Consider the following 16,987-nt stretch of genomic DNA (forward strand, 5'->3'; position numbering starts at 1 on the left):
CCCTGCCCCCCCAAGGTTCTTTCCCCCCCCCCCCCCCTTCCCCTTCCCATACCTAAACCCCCTTGCTGCTCCTGTCTCCGTCACAGATGCACTTTAATTCCTGGTGTCTGCTAGTGTCTGAAGCTAAGTGGAGCGGTAACGTCATTCCCCTAATCATGTGACAGTGCTTGAGCCTAGCGCCTGTCACAGGGGAGGAGGTCACATGTTCCCTATGTGTTTTCTTAAAACGTACAGCGCTAGTCGTCCTTCAAAAGTGGATATAAGAAATCAAACGTTAGGATCGAGATTTGAAGCATGCAATTGAAGAGTAGATAAAAATATAAATCAAAAATTCAGTAAAAGGGTGTATCTCAAAAACTCAATATCTTGAATTTAAATCAATGTGAATGGTTGTGTATGAACAGATAATAGTCTACTAAAATTGATCAGTGATGTATAAAAATATATATAATAATTGTTAATAAACTGTGATAAGTTGTGAATATATGTATCAAGTGTGGGGGTGATTATTGTTAATAAATAGTGGATACAACAATGTGTAACCGTTTGATTAAAATGAAATAAACTTCTATCGGTGTGTATGTGAATAGTCCAAATCAAAGTCTTTGAAAATCCATAAATATAAGACACTTCCACAGTGAAAATTCAGTGCAATAATGTGTCCAACGAAAATCCAAAAAAGAACCGAAGAAAAAATGAAAAAAAAATGCGGAGAAAATCCCCTCAAGGGAATGCACTCACCAGATCAGAAGATGTTAAACACGTTTGTTTCATCAAGGTAAGCCTGGAGCTCCGTCTTTAATTCCCACGCTTAATCGGACTTCAAGGAAGGAAGGGTCTCCCGTTTCCCCGACGCGTTTCGTCACACAGACGTTTTCAAGACCTGCCATCCCTTGAAAACGTCTGTGACGAAACGCGTCGGGGGCGGGCCTATTCTCACGTCATTTGATCCAGTCTAAAGGAATCACGCCTAAAGTGATCAGCCGGCTTTTTTAAAATATATTTTAGCGCTCTTTTTAACTTGTATGCTGTGTGATCATAATAAACCTGGGTTTTATTACACTATGAGCGTATGCTTTATCTTTATTACCTGATTGGACATCCCACCGGGGGGACCCCTAAAAAATGATACTCCGTTTAAACACCTCGGGGAAACGGGAGACCCTTCCTTCCTTGAAATCCGATTAAGCGTGGGAATTAAAGACGGAGCTCCAGGCTTACCTTGATGAAACAAACGTGTTTAACATCTTTCATCTGGTGAGTGCATACCCTTGAGGGGATTTTCTCCGCATTTTTTTTTCCATTTTTTCTTCGGTTCTTTTTTGGATTTTCGTTGGACACATTATTGCACTGAATTTTCACTGTGGAAGTGTCTTATATTTATGGATTTTCAAAGACTTTAAAAGATTTGGACTATTCACATACACACCGATAGAAGTTTATTTCATTTTATTCAAACGGTTACACATTGTTTGTTGTATTCACTATTTATTAACAATAATCACCCACACTTGATACATATATTCACAACTTATCACAGTTTATTAACAATTATTATATATATTTTTATACATCACTGATCAATTTTAAGAGACTATTATCTGTTCATACACAACCATTCACATTGATTTAAATTCAAGATATTGAGTTTTTGAGATACACCCTTTTACTGAATTTTTGATTTATATTTTTATCTACTCTTCAATTGCATGCTTCAAACCTCGATCCTAACGTTTGATTTCTTATATCCACTTTTGAAGGACGGCTAGCGCTGTACGTTTTAAGAAAACACATTCTATTAGGGGCTCAGTGCCTGAGTTCAGCAGCTTCCAACACCCTTCGAGAACAACTAAAATTCACACATTTTTTATCAATATTAATGTGTATTAATTAATTTTTTATTAATATCAATATTTTAATAACAATCATTTTAAACATCTTATTATCCTCAACCTCCATTAGCGCAAGTTCTTACAATTACTATACCACATGTTCCCTATACCTGGAAGCACCAGGTATTGTTGCCAGCTGTGCCGCCTGGGAGACACTGTCACTTTCCCTGAATGAGCAAGGCAGTAGTGTCTCTTTATGAATTTTAATATTTAAACCTAAATGAGTGTAACTGTATGTTAACTTGCAGGACATTATATTTGTCCCCTTACTTTATATGAGGACAACACTGGAGCTGAGAGTAAGAAAGGCCCCCAAGGTCTGAAAAGTGACTGTCTTGCCAACTGCCCGATTTCCTGCTGAAAATGCAGAAAGGACTTCAACCTCAAACAGTTGCTTTCACTCCTGCTGACTTCTGTGCTCTGCCATTTGTTACATTTATGCACATTCAGGGGCTGGGAAGCCTTTGTTTGTTATCAGAATGAGAACACAAAGTTGTCAGGGTGAGAACGGTCATCAGTAGGCCCAGACTGGAGCAGAATTCAAAAACACATTTAAGAATTCTTGCATGAAGTGCAATAATTCTCTTTATATAAAAGATTACATAGATAACATATACAGGGGAAACGCGAGAGGAAGCCAGATTCACTAAAGGATAAGAAGTTACAATAGAAAATGATAATGACTTCTTACTACAAGGTGCAGTTAGACTATTCAGTCATGGGGGAGCAGAATGAGCTGAATCATGTCCATTATGAAATGCTCACTGTATTCTCTCTATACCTGGCCATACCTTATAAAGTGACATATCAGAGCCCCATAGATGCATACCTTGCGTACATGACAGGAGAAGAGAGGCTGCATGAACTTGTCTTTCCTCTGCAGCTCATTGGCACGTGATACAAACACCTCTGAGTCTTGGCTGTTTTCCTGTTTCTGATACAAGCAATAAGGGAAATTTAATACAACAGATTAAAAAACACTGGAAAAAACAACGCAAGCTTTGCCAAGCACCTACCAATGCAAGGTAGCTGCCTTCCCAGCGTCTCTGTAGGCCTAAGTCAGCGCGCTGACCTTTGAGGTTCTCAAATGCAGACACTTTGGCCTTGATTTTTGGTATGTCAGCAGGAGGTATGTTTTTTAGAAGATGGTACGCCCTCCACCTATGAACAAAGAAAGCATCTTTAGCTACTATTAAAATCACAGTCAAATTTTGCATAATTTCTGGTCCAGTTGTGTCTGAATACCTGTGGAAGGCTCTTTGCAGGAATTCTTGGAAGGAACGAAGGACCTTTGGAGGTGTAGGCCATTTGACATTCTTCCCATAATCCCTGCTGTTCCTTACGCCATTAAACCTGCGGACCACCTCCTGGATGTAGGACTTCACTTTGTAGCGCCTGTAGTACCGTATTATTTTGACGGCTGCTTTGGTTTTCTTATATTGCCAGCGAGCCAGTGTTCCCCTCCACAGCTAGACCATGAAGATGACATAAGCAGAACAAGCTTACATTTTAGTGGGTTGGGAAGTTGGAAACATGTTGAAATTAAGCTTAGAAACATATGGTGTTCATCTCCAGGCAAAGTGCGAAATACGCAACTGAAATATATGCATGTTAACTTTTTTTTAACCTGCAGAATGATTTGTACACACTGCAAAGTCAGAAGGGTGACAAGTATTTTCCCACCTATAGGTTTAGTAGTTAAAGGAGAACTATGGGGTTAGGGCTTTTCCCCATAGTTCTCCTTAGAGTGATGGGAGGACACAAACTAGTGTCCTCCCGTGACCCTTAGCTCAGTATGCTGCAAGCTACAGCTCATGGTATACTGAGATGCCGCAGTTGAAGTGGATCCTGCCAGTTATGTCTGGATCCGCCCAGCTGCGTGAGTGACAGCTGGCTCTGCCTATCTAGAGGCAGAGCCAGCTGTACCCTCCCCCGTCCGTTCTGCCAGTCAGCGCTGGAGGATCGGAGAGGGGAGGGGGGAATCCAGTCCCTCCCCTGTCACGGCAGAGAGCCATGACAGGATCGAGAAGTGAGCGAATGCCGTTACATGTTCGCTTGCTTCCCGATCTACTGAGCCGACCTGTCACAATCTCATTGTCACAGGTCGGCTAGAACTATGAGTGAAAAGCACTCACCTCATAGTTCTTTTATAAGCTTCCTTCCTAAGTAACATCACCTCCAGGCTCCTCATTGGACAGTAAATCAGCATAATCACTTCTGTCCAGTGAGCAGGGAGCTGAGCCAGGAAGTAGTATCACTAAATCAGAAAGGATCAGAGTGATCTTGCTGACTACCAAGGGTGTATGTATCACACACTACATGGCCAAACATTTTTGGACACTTGACCATCACACCTATATAAGCTTGTTAGACATTCAAAACCACAGGCATCAATATGGAATTGACCCCCCGCCTTGCCGTTATCACAGCCTCCACACTTCTGGGAAGGATTTCGCCAAAATGTTGAGGTGTGGTAATGCCAAAATAGCATTTCCTTGAACAAATATCTGGCTTGGCATGCCAATTCATCCCAAAAATGTGCAGTAGTTTGAGGTCAGGGTTCTGTACAGGCTAATTGAGTTCCTGCACACCAAACCATAAATTACAGAGCTGGCTTTGTGTACACGGGCACAAACATTCTGGAACAGAAAAGGGTCTTCCCCAGTTTGTTGCAAAAGCACAATTGTCTGACATGTCTTTGTATGCTGTAGTATCAACAATACCATAATTCACTGGAAATACCTCAACTTCATAATTTGGAGGGGGCTTTCAACATACTTTTGACCACTTACTAGGTGTGATGGTCAGGTGTACACAAACTTTTGGTGTACAGTTTTTAACATACTGAGGAAAAGTGGAAATGCAAAAACATTTCCCACAGAAGGTAAATCAAGTAACCGTGCCTCTATTACTAACTCACCTTCTGTAAAAAGAGAATGATCCTGATCAGCATCTCGCTCCGCTTCTCTTCCAGGGAGAACAGGGTACGCGGGGTACGAATAAAAACCTTGGTTTTACCATAGGCAGCGTCATTGTGATATCCACATTCCTCCAGGAGTTTCTGCACAGCAGCTTTGTCTGAAGACATGTCATGGTTAGGCCAGGTTAGCCGGGAGATCATCTTGTACCTGGATAAGTAGACAAAACACATTGGTTAGAGTAGACGGTGAAAGAGGCCGTTGCCTATGGAACACAACTGGACAATATAAAAGGCATACTAATATACTGCAAAAGGCATAGTAATTTACGTGTATCGCAGCTATACACGGTCGGTGCCTGATCCAATCAGCAGGGAATCTATACCCAGTTCCCCTATTGATCAGAGCCGTATCAAACAGATGTTTTGTGACATCCAAGTCTGTTCAACTTTTTTTCTCTCTACCGAAATAACTGTACTAACCATACCCATGTTAGTTTTATGGGCAGCCGGATGTAAGTAGACATGTGTCTGTTTACATCCGACTACCTCCGGTCCTTCCCATTCAAGTCCCCCAAAATAGAACCTTTTTTGGGCCTAGACTGACTCGGAGGTAATCGAATGTAAACTGACACAGGCCTGTTTAGGTTCGCTAATCCATAGACTAACATTCAGCTTCCAATGAGGTCTACCAGAAAAACTGACGGGAATGTGAACTCTGCCTTCTCACATACACTATATGAACTCTGCCTTTTACCTATATGCCAACCTAATCCAGTGACAGTGCAAGTAATATGATAAGGGGAGCTACAGATAAGATAAATTACAACTATGATATCAACCTGGACTGGATTTTTAGGTGGGGTGCAGGGGAAGATAGGAATTGAATGTAAAGAAGAGTTGCAGGACAATAAAACACAGCACAATTGAAAAAATAGCTTATGCTGGTGGAGGACATACACCGAGGTTCATATTTAACCTTTGTTGGTTAAGCTTGGATGGAGTTCTGCTGTAAGTATCCATGTGACCAAAGCAGTAGGGTAGGTAATACTCTAACCACGAAAAGCTAATATCACACAGGTCTCCTACATTCCATTTTACCTGACCAACATGACTATTTTTTTTGACAGATACACACATGTGGCTTTGTAAACGACTGATGACAACACAGTATAGTCACATGAAAAACGTGTTCGTACCTATGGAGAAATCGGTCATACACCTGCCGATATGCGAAACCAGCTCGCCGGACACGAACGTTCTCCAGTAAACCCAAATACTCCACCTGGTGGCGGCAGCGCTCTTCATCAAACAAAGATGGTGACTTCTTTTCGTTTGGCTTTACGCAGCGAACATAGTAAGGCTCCTGATAGGTCAGCAAAGAGGGATGCAAAGTTAAATGGTGCAGGCAACAGATAACATTCAGTTTTAGAAGCGCCTCTACTATGACTCTGCCTCCTGCGTTACTATTAGGCCTCATTCACACGAGAAAAGGCCGGCACGTACAGCTCCATGGTGCGTGCACGGCCGTATCGGGAAGGACAGGGGCTGCGTGTGATTAGTACGCAGCCCGTCTTTTTCCATGGGAGTATGCGGCCGTACGCCGCCCTATGCTCACCCTACCTGCACGTCTGTGCAGATGCGGGTGTCTGTGCTCGTACGCTGACAGGATGGATCCTGTCTGCGTCTGAGCAGGGACACCCGCACCCGTATGGACCTGCACTTGGGGTGAGCGTAGGGTAGCGTACGGCCGTGTAGTCCCATAGAGAAGGACAGGGGCTGCGTACTAATCACACGCAGCCCCTGTCCTTCCCGGGAGTGGCCCGATACGGTCGTGCACGCAGCACGGAGCTGTACGTGCCGGCCTTTTCTAGTGTGAATGAGGCCTTAGCATCATTTTTTTTTTTACATAGTCCTAACATCTAATGTGAGGTATACAGAAAGAACCTTTATATCTATATTTATAGTTCACACAAAGGGGTCAGTCTCCATGGGCCTTATTTCCAATTTTCTGGTAAATCATTGGTTGTACCTCCATACACCGAGTGCTTATTTCTATAAAGTTTATTTTCAAGTATACAGAGAGTGTATATTAGTTCTGGCCTCGTGTTTAGTCCATGAGCATGTTTACTTTTCTATTTAGATTACAAGGCCTCTGGAACTGGAATGCCCGCTGTCTGTAGCAACCAATCAGATTGCAGCAGAGAGGGTAGAAGCAGAAATCTAATTCTGAATTGTGCAATGCCATCACTTTCTCTTTGCACTAGGAGCAATTTGGGGCACTTAGCCACCAGCTTATCTTGACTAATTTTGCATTGGCTTGGGGCAGTTAGAACAATGAAAGATGATTGATTGCTGAAGTTATGGGTTGCTGTTTGTCCGATTAAGAAAATGCATAGATGTCAGCCAATTCAGGTAAAAAACAGAAGATCGATCTGTAATACTTTTAATGATGGCAATAAATATAAAATGATAGGTATGCAAAATAATATTCAACTACATGTCACCAATGAAATCCTGGTTTATTTTTCTGGCTTAAACCCCCTGCAGACTGAAAAATATAATATTATTATTCAGGTATTGTTCAAGTGATGTCTTGGCAGTTGGAGGTCGTGATGGATGAGCAATAGAGCTGCTGGCATCTCAGAGTTATGTAACAGAGCTGGTACCTTAGATGCCAGGTTATCCACCAGGGCAATCATGGAGTTCTTGAAGAGGGTGGCAGCTGTCGGGGGGCGTTTGGTGACTTCTGTGATGCTCAGTTTTCCCTCAGGCCACATGTTCTTCAGCACTGGGTTGGAGCTGGTGAAGAGACAGGAAAAGTCACAGGGGTAATATATTGAGGTCAAAGAACTTGGAATAAGACTGCAATGAGAAAATAATGTGAATCCAATAAGCTGCTTTCTATTGATTTTAACATCCAATAACAAATTGCTCCATTGGTTGACTTAACACACTTGTAATGCTTGATTGACTTCAATTCCTAAAGCAGCTGTTACTTCTTAATTATTGCAGACTGTAGGTCTTCTTTTTTGGTGTGCAATAAAACGTATAACTACATGTATGTATAATGCCAACATACTTTTGCAGGGTATATATGCCGTTCACATTGGAGCTGGGTCATGCGCAGGCACCCTAAGCAGAAGCCTTGCGTCAGGTGGATGTCCAGGGGTACCAGCTACAACCATATCCCAGGAGATAAAGCAGGGGAATAGTGCAAGTGATCAAACTGTGGCCCTGCCTGTCATACTTGTAGGCAGCTGGTACCCGATGGGCCATCACAGTACAGATAAGACAAATGGGATGGCTTCTCTTTGCCTATTGCCATGCTTATCAATGTCAATTTTAAGGGATGGGAGAGCTTCAACCTTCCTAGAAAAGTCTCTGTTCACATCAATCACTGCCCCCCAAAAGAGTTTTACTATGTAATGTTCCCAAAGCAGTATTACAAACACTCACGTGGGCCAACCTGAGTGAAAGCCAGCTAAACTATAAGGCCGTATGTCGATAGGCTTTGATGAGCAAACGCAGTGTGGGTTTGAGATCAGTTTGAGAAGCTTCTGAGATCATTCAGAATTCACTGAAGGTGCATTTAACCTGATTCAGCTGCTCTTGCATTCCCATAGACTTGTATGTGGGGGAAAAAAGCAGTTTTGAAGTGAACAAAAGCCCATTGACACTGGCCCTTAGCATGTTTTTGCCTTGTGAGAGCAAACTGGAGCACTTGGATACCAATGCATGCATGGGGGACATAATAAAGCTTAGATAAGCATTTTTTTTCCCTTTTTCCCTTTTCACCTTTTGGCTTGGGAGAGCAAACTGGAGCACTTGGATATCAATGCATGCATGGGTAGAGCATACATTGTGGACCCAGTAGAGCCTTACCCAGGACATCAGAGCTGCAAAGCAACCATGCTGCCGCATAATATAATGGACTAATATTCATGACCGTTTATATCTTAGAAGCAGCTAAGGTGTACATGACAATAATACGATAAATACTAGCGATCTGTAATAAATCCTGATGAAGTCCCGTCACCATCTGTTTTATAATAACATGATTACATAACCGCTTTATTCGTGCAGGATCAGAAGATTGTGTACTCTATATAACCAGGAGGCTGCAGCTGATATCAAATCAGGAGTAAGCTGGATTGTGTCAGTCCTTCCCCCACCTCCCATCCCACTGGCGGTGTTTCCGGGAAACATTGACTTGGCTGTACCTCACTGCTCCTTGGAACACTGTCAGCCACTGACATCAAGAGGAGGCGTGTGTAGAAGACTTCATGAATATTCATGAATCTCCTCCTTCCATCTTCTACAAAGAACACGGCACAGCTGCCCAGGCAGCTTAATGGGTCTAATTGTGGAATTTGAGCATATGAAATCGTGATATTCAGCACTCCCGCTTCTACTATGATGGAGCCCATTTCACTTTTAGTATTCTCTGTATAAAGTTCTTGAGGAAAATTATCCCAGGATAAATACCAGTGGAGTGAATACCCCCTTCTTCAGAGTCTAGTAGTACCATCCCTACAACTGGGTCCCCAGCATAACCCACACACAACGTTCAGTTGCAGGGAATCTTACCGATGCTGGCATGTTATTGATCTCCCTTACACTGGAATGAATACAGCAAGAACAGAGAGGCAGCTACTGCAGTGTGGGCTATAGAACCAGGACCTTGGCATCTACATCTCACCCCTGCAGTCCCCAAGAAATCTGAGCAAGTTATCTCACTAGTGTTCCCTCTCTAAGCAAAAATATAATTACATTGTTCACAAAACCTGATCATTTTTCCTTTGTTCTGAAATGTTAGCAGATATGGATGCGGATGGATGCTATGTAGTTCTGCTACCTCTGGTTTTAATATCTGTCCGAAGCTGGCCAACCACAGCGCAAATTTCAGCCAATTCCTGATGAATCGGCCTAAATTCAGGCTGTGAGTGGCCCTGCCTGGTTCAACATAAGTCGATTTTTCAATCAACAAAAAGGAGGCGGGTGGAAAATTACTGGCCGAACAGTCAGATGCAGGCACTGTTAGGGTTTTTAGCAGAAGTTGCTGAATGCAATAGCTGGCAGCAGGGATTCCTATATTCAGGCTGTATGGGGGAATCGAATGACTTCTCTTGGAAATTCTAACAGTGTTTGGCCAGCTTTAGATTTGTTTCTAAATCAGGGGTAGGCAACCTCAGCACTCCAGCTGTTGTCCCATGAGGCATTGCAAGACTCCGACAGCCACAGGAATGCCACACAGAGGCATGAAGGGATTTGTAGTTTCACCACAGCTGCAGTTCGGAGGTTGCTTACCCCAGGTCTAAATACTGCCAATTAGTAAGAGCATTCACAGAGTGCTCCTTTCTACAAGTGGACCCATCATCAACATTTACATTAATCTAGGGCACAGGTCAGTATTTCCAATGATATATTTTTTATTTGACAGGGAATAAAAACACTGATCTAAGCTTTATTATGTCCGAGCGGAGACAAAGATGCCATGGCTCCTGCGTACTGTGTGCATTGTGCCCATATTACTGCTGAGAGTCCATTGTTAAACGTGGTGTTTGCACATGTTTGGGTATGTCTATTTAAAGGGTACAGAACATTGTGGTTGTGTCATCCTGAGCCTGATGAAGGGGACTTCAAAAAAGCGCTTGTACTGCAATGACCGTACTCCATTTAATAAATGGACTTTTGTTGATTTAACTTAAATGGTGTGCTGGCGACATCCTTTTAAAACTTCCACCATGCATGGTCACTACGAGCACCCACCAGGATTTCAAGGGACATCCTATACCAGTAAGGAGTGCAGCAAGACACCTATATACTACAATGTTAAACCAAAGACACCTTTTAAGGAAGATTAGGGGATCGGCCGGAAGCAAAGCCTGCTTATTAAATGAGCAAATGTGGCTGTGCTCGGGTGCATATACAATTCCCATTTATACCTAACTAATACAAATATAAATACTATAGACAAAACACTATATAAAGGTTTCTAGAATCAACTGCATCTTCTGACCATTCTAAAGAGGATTTCTAAACCAATTATAAAATGATATCTGCCCCCTTATTACAATCCTCCTGTAAACCCCCCGCTATGTACATATGCCCTATATGGTGGCCACACAAATATTGATTATCTAAGACTAATTTGTTTAATTGAGTTTTAAAATCGGTGTGTGTGCTCTCATACAGACTAAAGTTGGAAGGGGGGGATTGTAGGAGAGCATAAGAATTTTTGTTTTAGGCTGGATAGCTTTTGGGATATGGAAATATTTTACATTTCCTCTATAAAAAAAAAAAAAAAAAAAGATCTATGAAATGTTTTGCAAAGGAGATGAATGGATCAACGTTCAGAGTGATACACATAGTATGATTTGTCTCACCTGTTATACATAAGTCTCTTGAAGTCCTGGAACAATGTGTCTTTGTTCTTATCAATAAATCCCACCACCGAGTAACTGTTAGGGGAAAGAAGATGGTCAGAAACAAAACAAGGAAACTCACCAAATGCCGAGATGATTACAATGACCACTCTGGAGAATAGGACTGTGCCATGTTATTACACATTAGAATGTGATGCCAGAAGTGACGGCTTAATAAAAGTCGAGTCCTCTTGATACTCACACTACATCTCCAGCGTAGTGACGGACTCGGAAATCTCGGTCATATTCTAGAGCTTTATCTGTTGGGGTGACCTGCAGGGAACAGAATCAAAAGCGTGTTTTAAAGCTGAAGTCTTATCGACTTATATTTTGCATTCCCTGGTTCCTCCCTTCACCCTCATCGACATGCTTTTAACATTTTGAAATATAACCTTTTCGTTTTGATTGCATACTTTATTTTAGACCCAGTGATGTAATCACTAGGTCTCTGTTCATCTCTGTGCAATGCAGGCAGATCATGTCTTGTGGGAGGGAGGGAGCAGCAGGGTGCAGTACATGGTTTCCTGAAAACATCACAGTACCCTGCCTCAGTACTCTTCTTAAGAGACCTCAATCTTGAAACAAGCAGTGGGCTGGTTCTTTGTAAGAATTATGCATATACTGCCATAATGGGTGGATTTCTGTCTGTAGGAGTGGGTGTTCCTAGGCAGGCCACATTTGCATGCAAACCATCCTAGGTAATAGCCACATGTGATACTGAACTGAAATCCAAATGAATGAAAGAGACAGGCCACGGGCAGTCAGGCTAGGGAGGAAAGGTGCTGGACATCCTCAGACATACTGCAGCTTCTAATGCACTCTGTGAAAAGCTCACAGTATGCAGGGAAATCAGAGTAAGCCCCACTGTAAGGGTATTCTTCTTTAAGCAATTCCCATCATAGACCGAAAAAAAATAAAATAAAGATAAGTCTGCAATTTTGTTTTTATTCTGTATGATCACGTTTTTGCTTATACTTGCAATGTATGGCCCTCCGGCTAATGTGGGAAAACAATTCCCAGCATGCTCTGAACCAACGGCCTTGTGTCCACTATTAAAGTGGTGTGATGTTATTGTTGTCAATGGCCTTGATTACGTGTGGAATCTCAATAGCCAGAGCCCAGTTCATAGGAATAATAAGCCGTACATGACTATTCTCTCATCGACAAATTTAGAGGGAAAAAAATAGAGCCCAGGCATTCCACAGCTGGGTGCTAAACACCAATGCTTCAAACCCTGAATACCAATAGGGCTGCAGATTGTCTCAGTCAGGCGACAGCAGTGTCCAGTGTCCATTGGCTAGACATGACATCATCATTTCAGGCTGGATCTGTACACAGCTCTGGTGAGAATCAATGGGGAATCTGGCTCCCTCTGCTGGACAATCCACGTCACAAGCAGACAATGTCACATCAGTGAAGAAATGGAGCCACACAAATGTGTATAAAAAGTTATTAAAGCTTTGAAAGCTCCTTTTTATCATTGTTATTTGTAACGTTACTACTGGCAGTGCCAGATGCTTCAAAACATGTGTGCATGGGCCCTGAGGACCCTGTGCATGGGCCGATTCACTTATAGCCGCTGTGCTTCCCAGTTGCTGTTTCTCTACAGTCCCACTCTTGTGTAAGGCCTGTGTCAGAGGGTATCAGAGCTTGCATAAGGCTGACAGCGTTCTGGTATGGAGATTGGCCACTAAGCCCAAGAACTGCATTATGGGAGAAGGTCACATGCTCACCTATGCACAGAAGCACCAGCTACGACAGAGAAAGGGGTGGTGAGTATAAGTGTGTGAGTTTTAAAAAGACTATCACTTCCATCTTGAATGGTCCCTTTAAGGAAGATAACATCCTGATAGACTTTTATGGCTTACCTGCGTGACTGTATAGTCCCCATCACCTTCAGACTTACAGACACGTCCATCAAAAAGCTTGCTTTCATCTATGGCCATGCACATTATACTATGTGAGTACTGCGTGTGAAATAAACAGATACTAGAGAAGCCTGCCACAGTAACCATCCAACTCTTACCTTCCTGCTGGTGTAGTGGGCATGCTTCCCCAGCTGCTTATTTAGTGCTTCCAGAAACATGGCGTCTGTCACTTTCCCCACGTTCATACAAGCGTCATCCAACAAGGCGATGATACCACGATGTTGCTGCTCCACCAGGTCCACAATGATCTGGTTGTTGAAATAATCTATCTGCAAGAGAGCGCAGAGAACCGAATGTTATCAGAATGATACACTATAGCACCAGTTTGTGAGCGGGACATGAGATGTGACATCACAGCAGCTTCACCGATTGCACTCTCCCGATACTCACATGTTTCCAGGGAATCCCTTCTCTCTTATATTCCTCCTGCTCCTGCGTCAGAACAAGCTGGATGAACAGCTGCTGTAGTTTTTCATTACAGTAATTAATGCAGAACTGTTCAAAGCTGGAAGACATTAGGAAAAGTATTGTAAACAGAAACTGACAATTGAAGATTACAAATAAAACTTTGAGTGCGGTTTCTTCTGACATCTAAAACAAAAGGGAATGTCTGTGTTTTCCCTAGAAACCAATCAGCTGTCACTTTTCTAGTGTAGGACAAGAAGTGATGAGCATTTGCTAAAGTCAAGACAGGAAATATAATTTCTTAAACAGCTGCTTTTTTTTTCATAGTCACTTTGCTAAAATTCAAGCACTTTTTAATTGTAAAGCTGCCCATACACCCTGCGATCATCGGACGAAACTTTTCGTCCGATGATCGAACCGTTGTACGATTTTCATATGGCGGCCCCATCCTGCCCCAATTATTACAGGGTTCAATCAGCTGTAGTTTAATTTTTGTTTGTGCATGAGCAGTGTTAATTGTACGAATTTTGACGTACGGAAACGCCAATCTTTAAAAAATCGTACAATCGACGAAGTTTTCTAACCTGCTGGATAGTCAAGTCAATCGATTGTACAGTATTTGCGGTTGTACACTCCCCATCAACCGTACAAATATCGTACGAAAACGCGATCGCATACGAAAATCGGCCGATAATCGTAAGGTGTATGGGCAGCTCAAAAATTTTACTTTTTTGATTGCTCTTTTGCTGTATATTAAATGTGAGGAATAAACAAATCATCAAATGAATTACAGGACACGCAGATATATCCGAGAAGCTTGTGGTATTAGAACAGTTTCAAAATGGAGATTCAAATGATTAGAAATGCCCATTCCCTGTTTTTCCCGACCACTCGCTGTGGTTCCTCCCGCTGTAGTGGCATAGAAGCCACCAGGAGAAACCACAGCAAGCAGTGGGAAAGCAGGCTAATACACTCCTGGAAGTGTGTGAATATTTGCAGAGGGCAGTGAGCAGTAAACAGGCTGGTTTTCAAGTAAGAGGCTGCCAGTAAGGTAGTATATACAGTCTCTTTTCATATCGCTTTCCATTAGCCAATAAAATATCACAAACCTCAAACTTTCCACAAGCCCTGCATCAAAGAGACACCTCACCTGTTATTGTCAAAGATCTCAAACCCGTATATGTCCAGCACACCTATCACTGTGTTTTTCCCGTGAAGAGCCGCGTCTTGTTTTTCCACATCAATCACGTCGTTGATGCGACTGACGATCCAGCAGAACAGGCGTTCATAAATGGCCTGTAAGATGACAGAGACAGAAAGAGAGAGAATCACAGCCATCAATCATCTTACTAACATGAATCTTCTTAGTTCAGCTCCAAGCCACATCAACAACTCATTCTATACATCTTTATCATTTGTTTAGCTGATCTTCACCTTAGCGAATGCATCTCGGCCATAGCTGGCCTCCTGCTCCGTGTGCTGCTTGTCTATAACGTCTCTGCCGGTAGCCACAGTCCTGAAGAGCAAAGACTTCTCTAGAAGATCAGCTTTACAGCCCAGCAAGTCCGCCACTACAGAGACAACTTTACTGTTCTCAATGACCGGGATATCTCCATCCACACCAAACTTCAGATTACCCTGGGAGGGAGAGAGAGAGGGGGGGGGGGGGGCAAAAATGGAATGCCAGAGAACATACATATCAGTCTTTAAAGTCTTTTGAAGAATTTTACAGTGACGAGCATTGCTGGGAAATCTCATCTGCAATCTCACGAGATCTCAGGCAAAGGCATTTTCCTCCCCTGAGATGATGTGCATGGCCACATGTCCTAGTCACATGTGCCAGAGTTCCAGGAATTAAAGGCAGAGCTGGTAATCTGCCCTTAGTAAAAAAAATGGCCACTGTCAGAAGACTGTGAAAGAAAAGAGAAACAAGGTATGCAAAGAATACAAAGCCGGCAATTATCTAGAAGTATGTGATTTGTAGATTGTCATTACTAAACATTTCTAAACGTTTGTTGTTATTTTAAAGATATGGGTAAAGTTTCTCTTTAAGAGGTTACAGTATTTTTAATCCTTACCTTTTTGTACTATTTATATATTTTGTATCTATTATTATTTACTTGCATTTTCTCCGTGCTAGTCCCTGCAGACTTGTCAGGCTGTCTGATCACCTGTGTCAGCTCTGCACTGATAACACTCAGAACAGGGGAGGACTGGGCAGGACATTTGCCCCCTGGCCAATACTATATTTTATATTGGGCTAGTGTCCTTGAGTAGAAATATTCTCTATTCAGACATCTTTAAATAAGAGAATCTGCGCTCTTGGAAAGGTAAGGCTAAAAAGTTAAATATTAATCCTAAAGCTGCTATGAATTGGTAAAATATGATGTGCAAGTAATAAACACAGCGCTAAAGGTAAATTCCGTAAAAAAGGTAGGTGTAAAATATAAAATAATATATTGCTTTGTTCTGAAGGTATATATATATCCACCAAATTGGGGGACTAATTACCTCCTCAAGGTATATATATATATATATATATAAAATTAAATTGAATCCAATTCCTCCCGGCTCTAGGAGCTTCTTACACAGTGCAGCAAGAGGAGAGCACATGCTTGTGGAACCAAAGCTGCCTGCAGACCCACAACAGCAAAAATTAAGGTCATTCTGTCCATATCTGCCGTACAATATCGCTGTTGCCCACGGATGAGAGGAGCCGGCACCTGCTTTTAACAGAGAGCCGGGACCTCCACGGAGACTGCAAGTGACAAGCGCTGGAAAGTGCTGTCGGGTGTTTTTTGAGGGAATCGGAACGGGGAGATTAGAAGCCTTCTGCTCCGGAGTGATTATATTACATATACTCACTGACTCTGGTGAGTACCGATTACCTGGGGGACGGTTGATTGGAAGATCGAATTTAAAAGGACTTTATATTTATTTTCGTGTGCTTGGGGAATTGGATTCAATTGAATTTTATATATTTTTTTTATTTATTTAGTTTGCACATTTAGTTTGTCCTATCGAGTACTTTTGATTTACTCATCACTTGGTTACTAGATTCACCTTTATTTCATACCTAAATTAGTCTCTCACTTTGCAATTATTTGTCATCTGTTAAATTACATCACGAATCAGAATTTTGGAGGAATTATTTGCACCTTATTTTTACAACAGTTTTTCGTTAATTTTATTTATTAACGGTTTGACTCAATGGTTTGAGAATTTTGTTATTTGTGATAATTTGTCACTTTATTACCATTCACTTATGAGATATTTTTATTGCCAACAATTTTTCACATTGTGTTGCATTATATCCACGTAGAAGTTTATGCTTAGATTTATCAACACGAATTAGGTTTATACACCTTTTTATCACTTGATTAATAAAAAGTTTTTTTGGGCAGTTTTTCACTGGGA

General features: G+C 42.0%; 1 protein-coding gene across 1 annotated transcript in view; it reads right to left on the reverse strand.

The window, feature by feature from the left end:
* MYO1D (myosin ID) overlaps window positions 1-16,987 on the reverse strand; it is an 82,899-nt gene that overhangs the window by 16,009 nt on the left and 49,903 nt on the right. Inside the window, exons 8-19 of the mRNA XM_018555202.1 lie at window positions 15,005-15,208; window positions 14,721-14,866; window positions 13,556-13,670; window positions 13,264-13,434; window positions 11,440-11,510; window positions 11,199-11,273; window positions 7,479-7,611; window positions 6,009-6,175; window positions 4,813-5,020; window positions 3,138-3,361; window positions 2,909-3,053; window positions 2,722-2,826 (exon numbers count right to left, since the gene is read on the reverse strand). Coding sequence (XP_018410704.1) covers window positions 2,722-2,826; window positions 2,909-3,053; window positions 3,138-3,361; window positions 4,813-5,020; window positions 6,009-6,175; window positions 7,479-7,611; window positions 11,199-11,273; window positions 11,440-11,510; window positions 13,264-13,434; window positions 13,556-13,670; window positions 14,721-14,866; window positions 15,005-15,208 — 1,764 coding nt within the window. The remainder of the gene's footprint in view (window positions 1-2,721; window positions 2,827-2,908; window positions 3,054-3,137; window positions 3,362-4,812; window positions 5,021-6,008; window positions 6,176-7,478; window positions 7,612-11,198; window positions 11,274-11,439; window positions 11,511-13,263; window positions 13,435-13,555; window positions 13,671-14,720; window positions 14,867-15,004; window positions 15,209-16,987) is intronic.

Source organism: Nanorana parkeri, unplaced genomic scaffold, assembly GCF_000935625.1.
Source record: "Nanorana parkeri isolate BGI_ZX_2015 unplaced genomic scaffold, ASM93562v1 scaffold187, whole genome shotgun sequence".
NCBI classification, from domain to species: Eukaryota; Metazoa; Chordata; class Amphibia; order Anura; family Dicroglossidae; genus Nanorana; species Nanorana parkeri.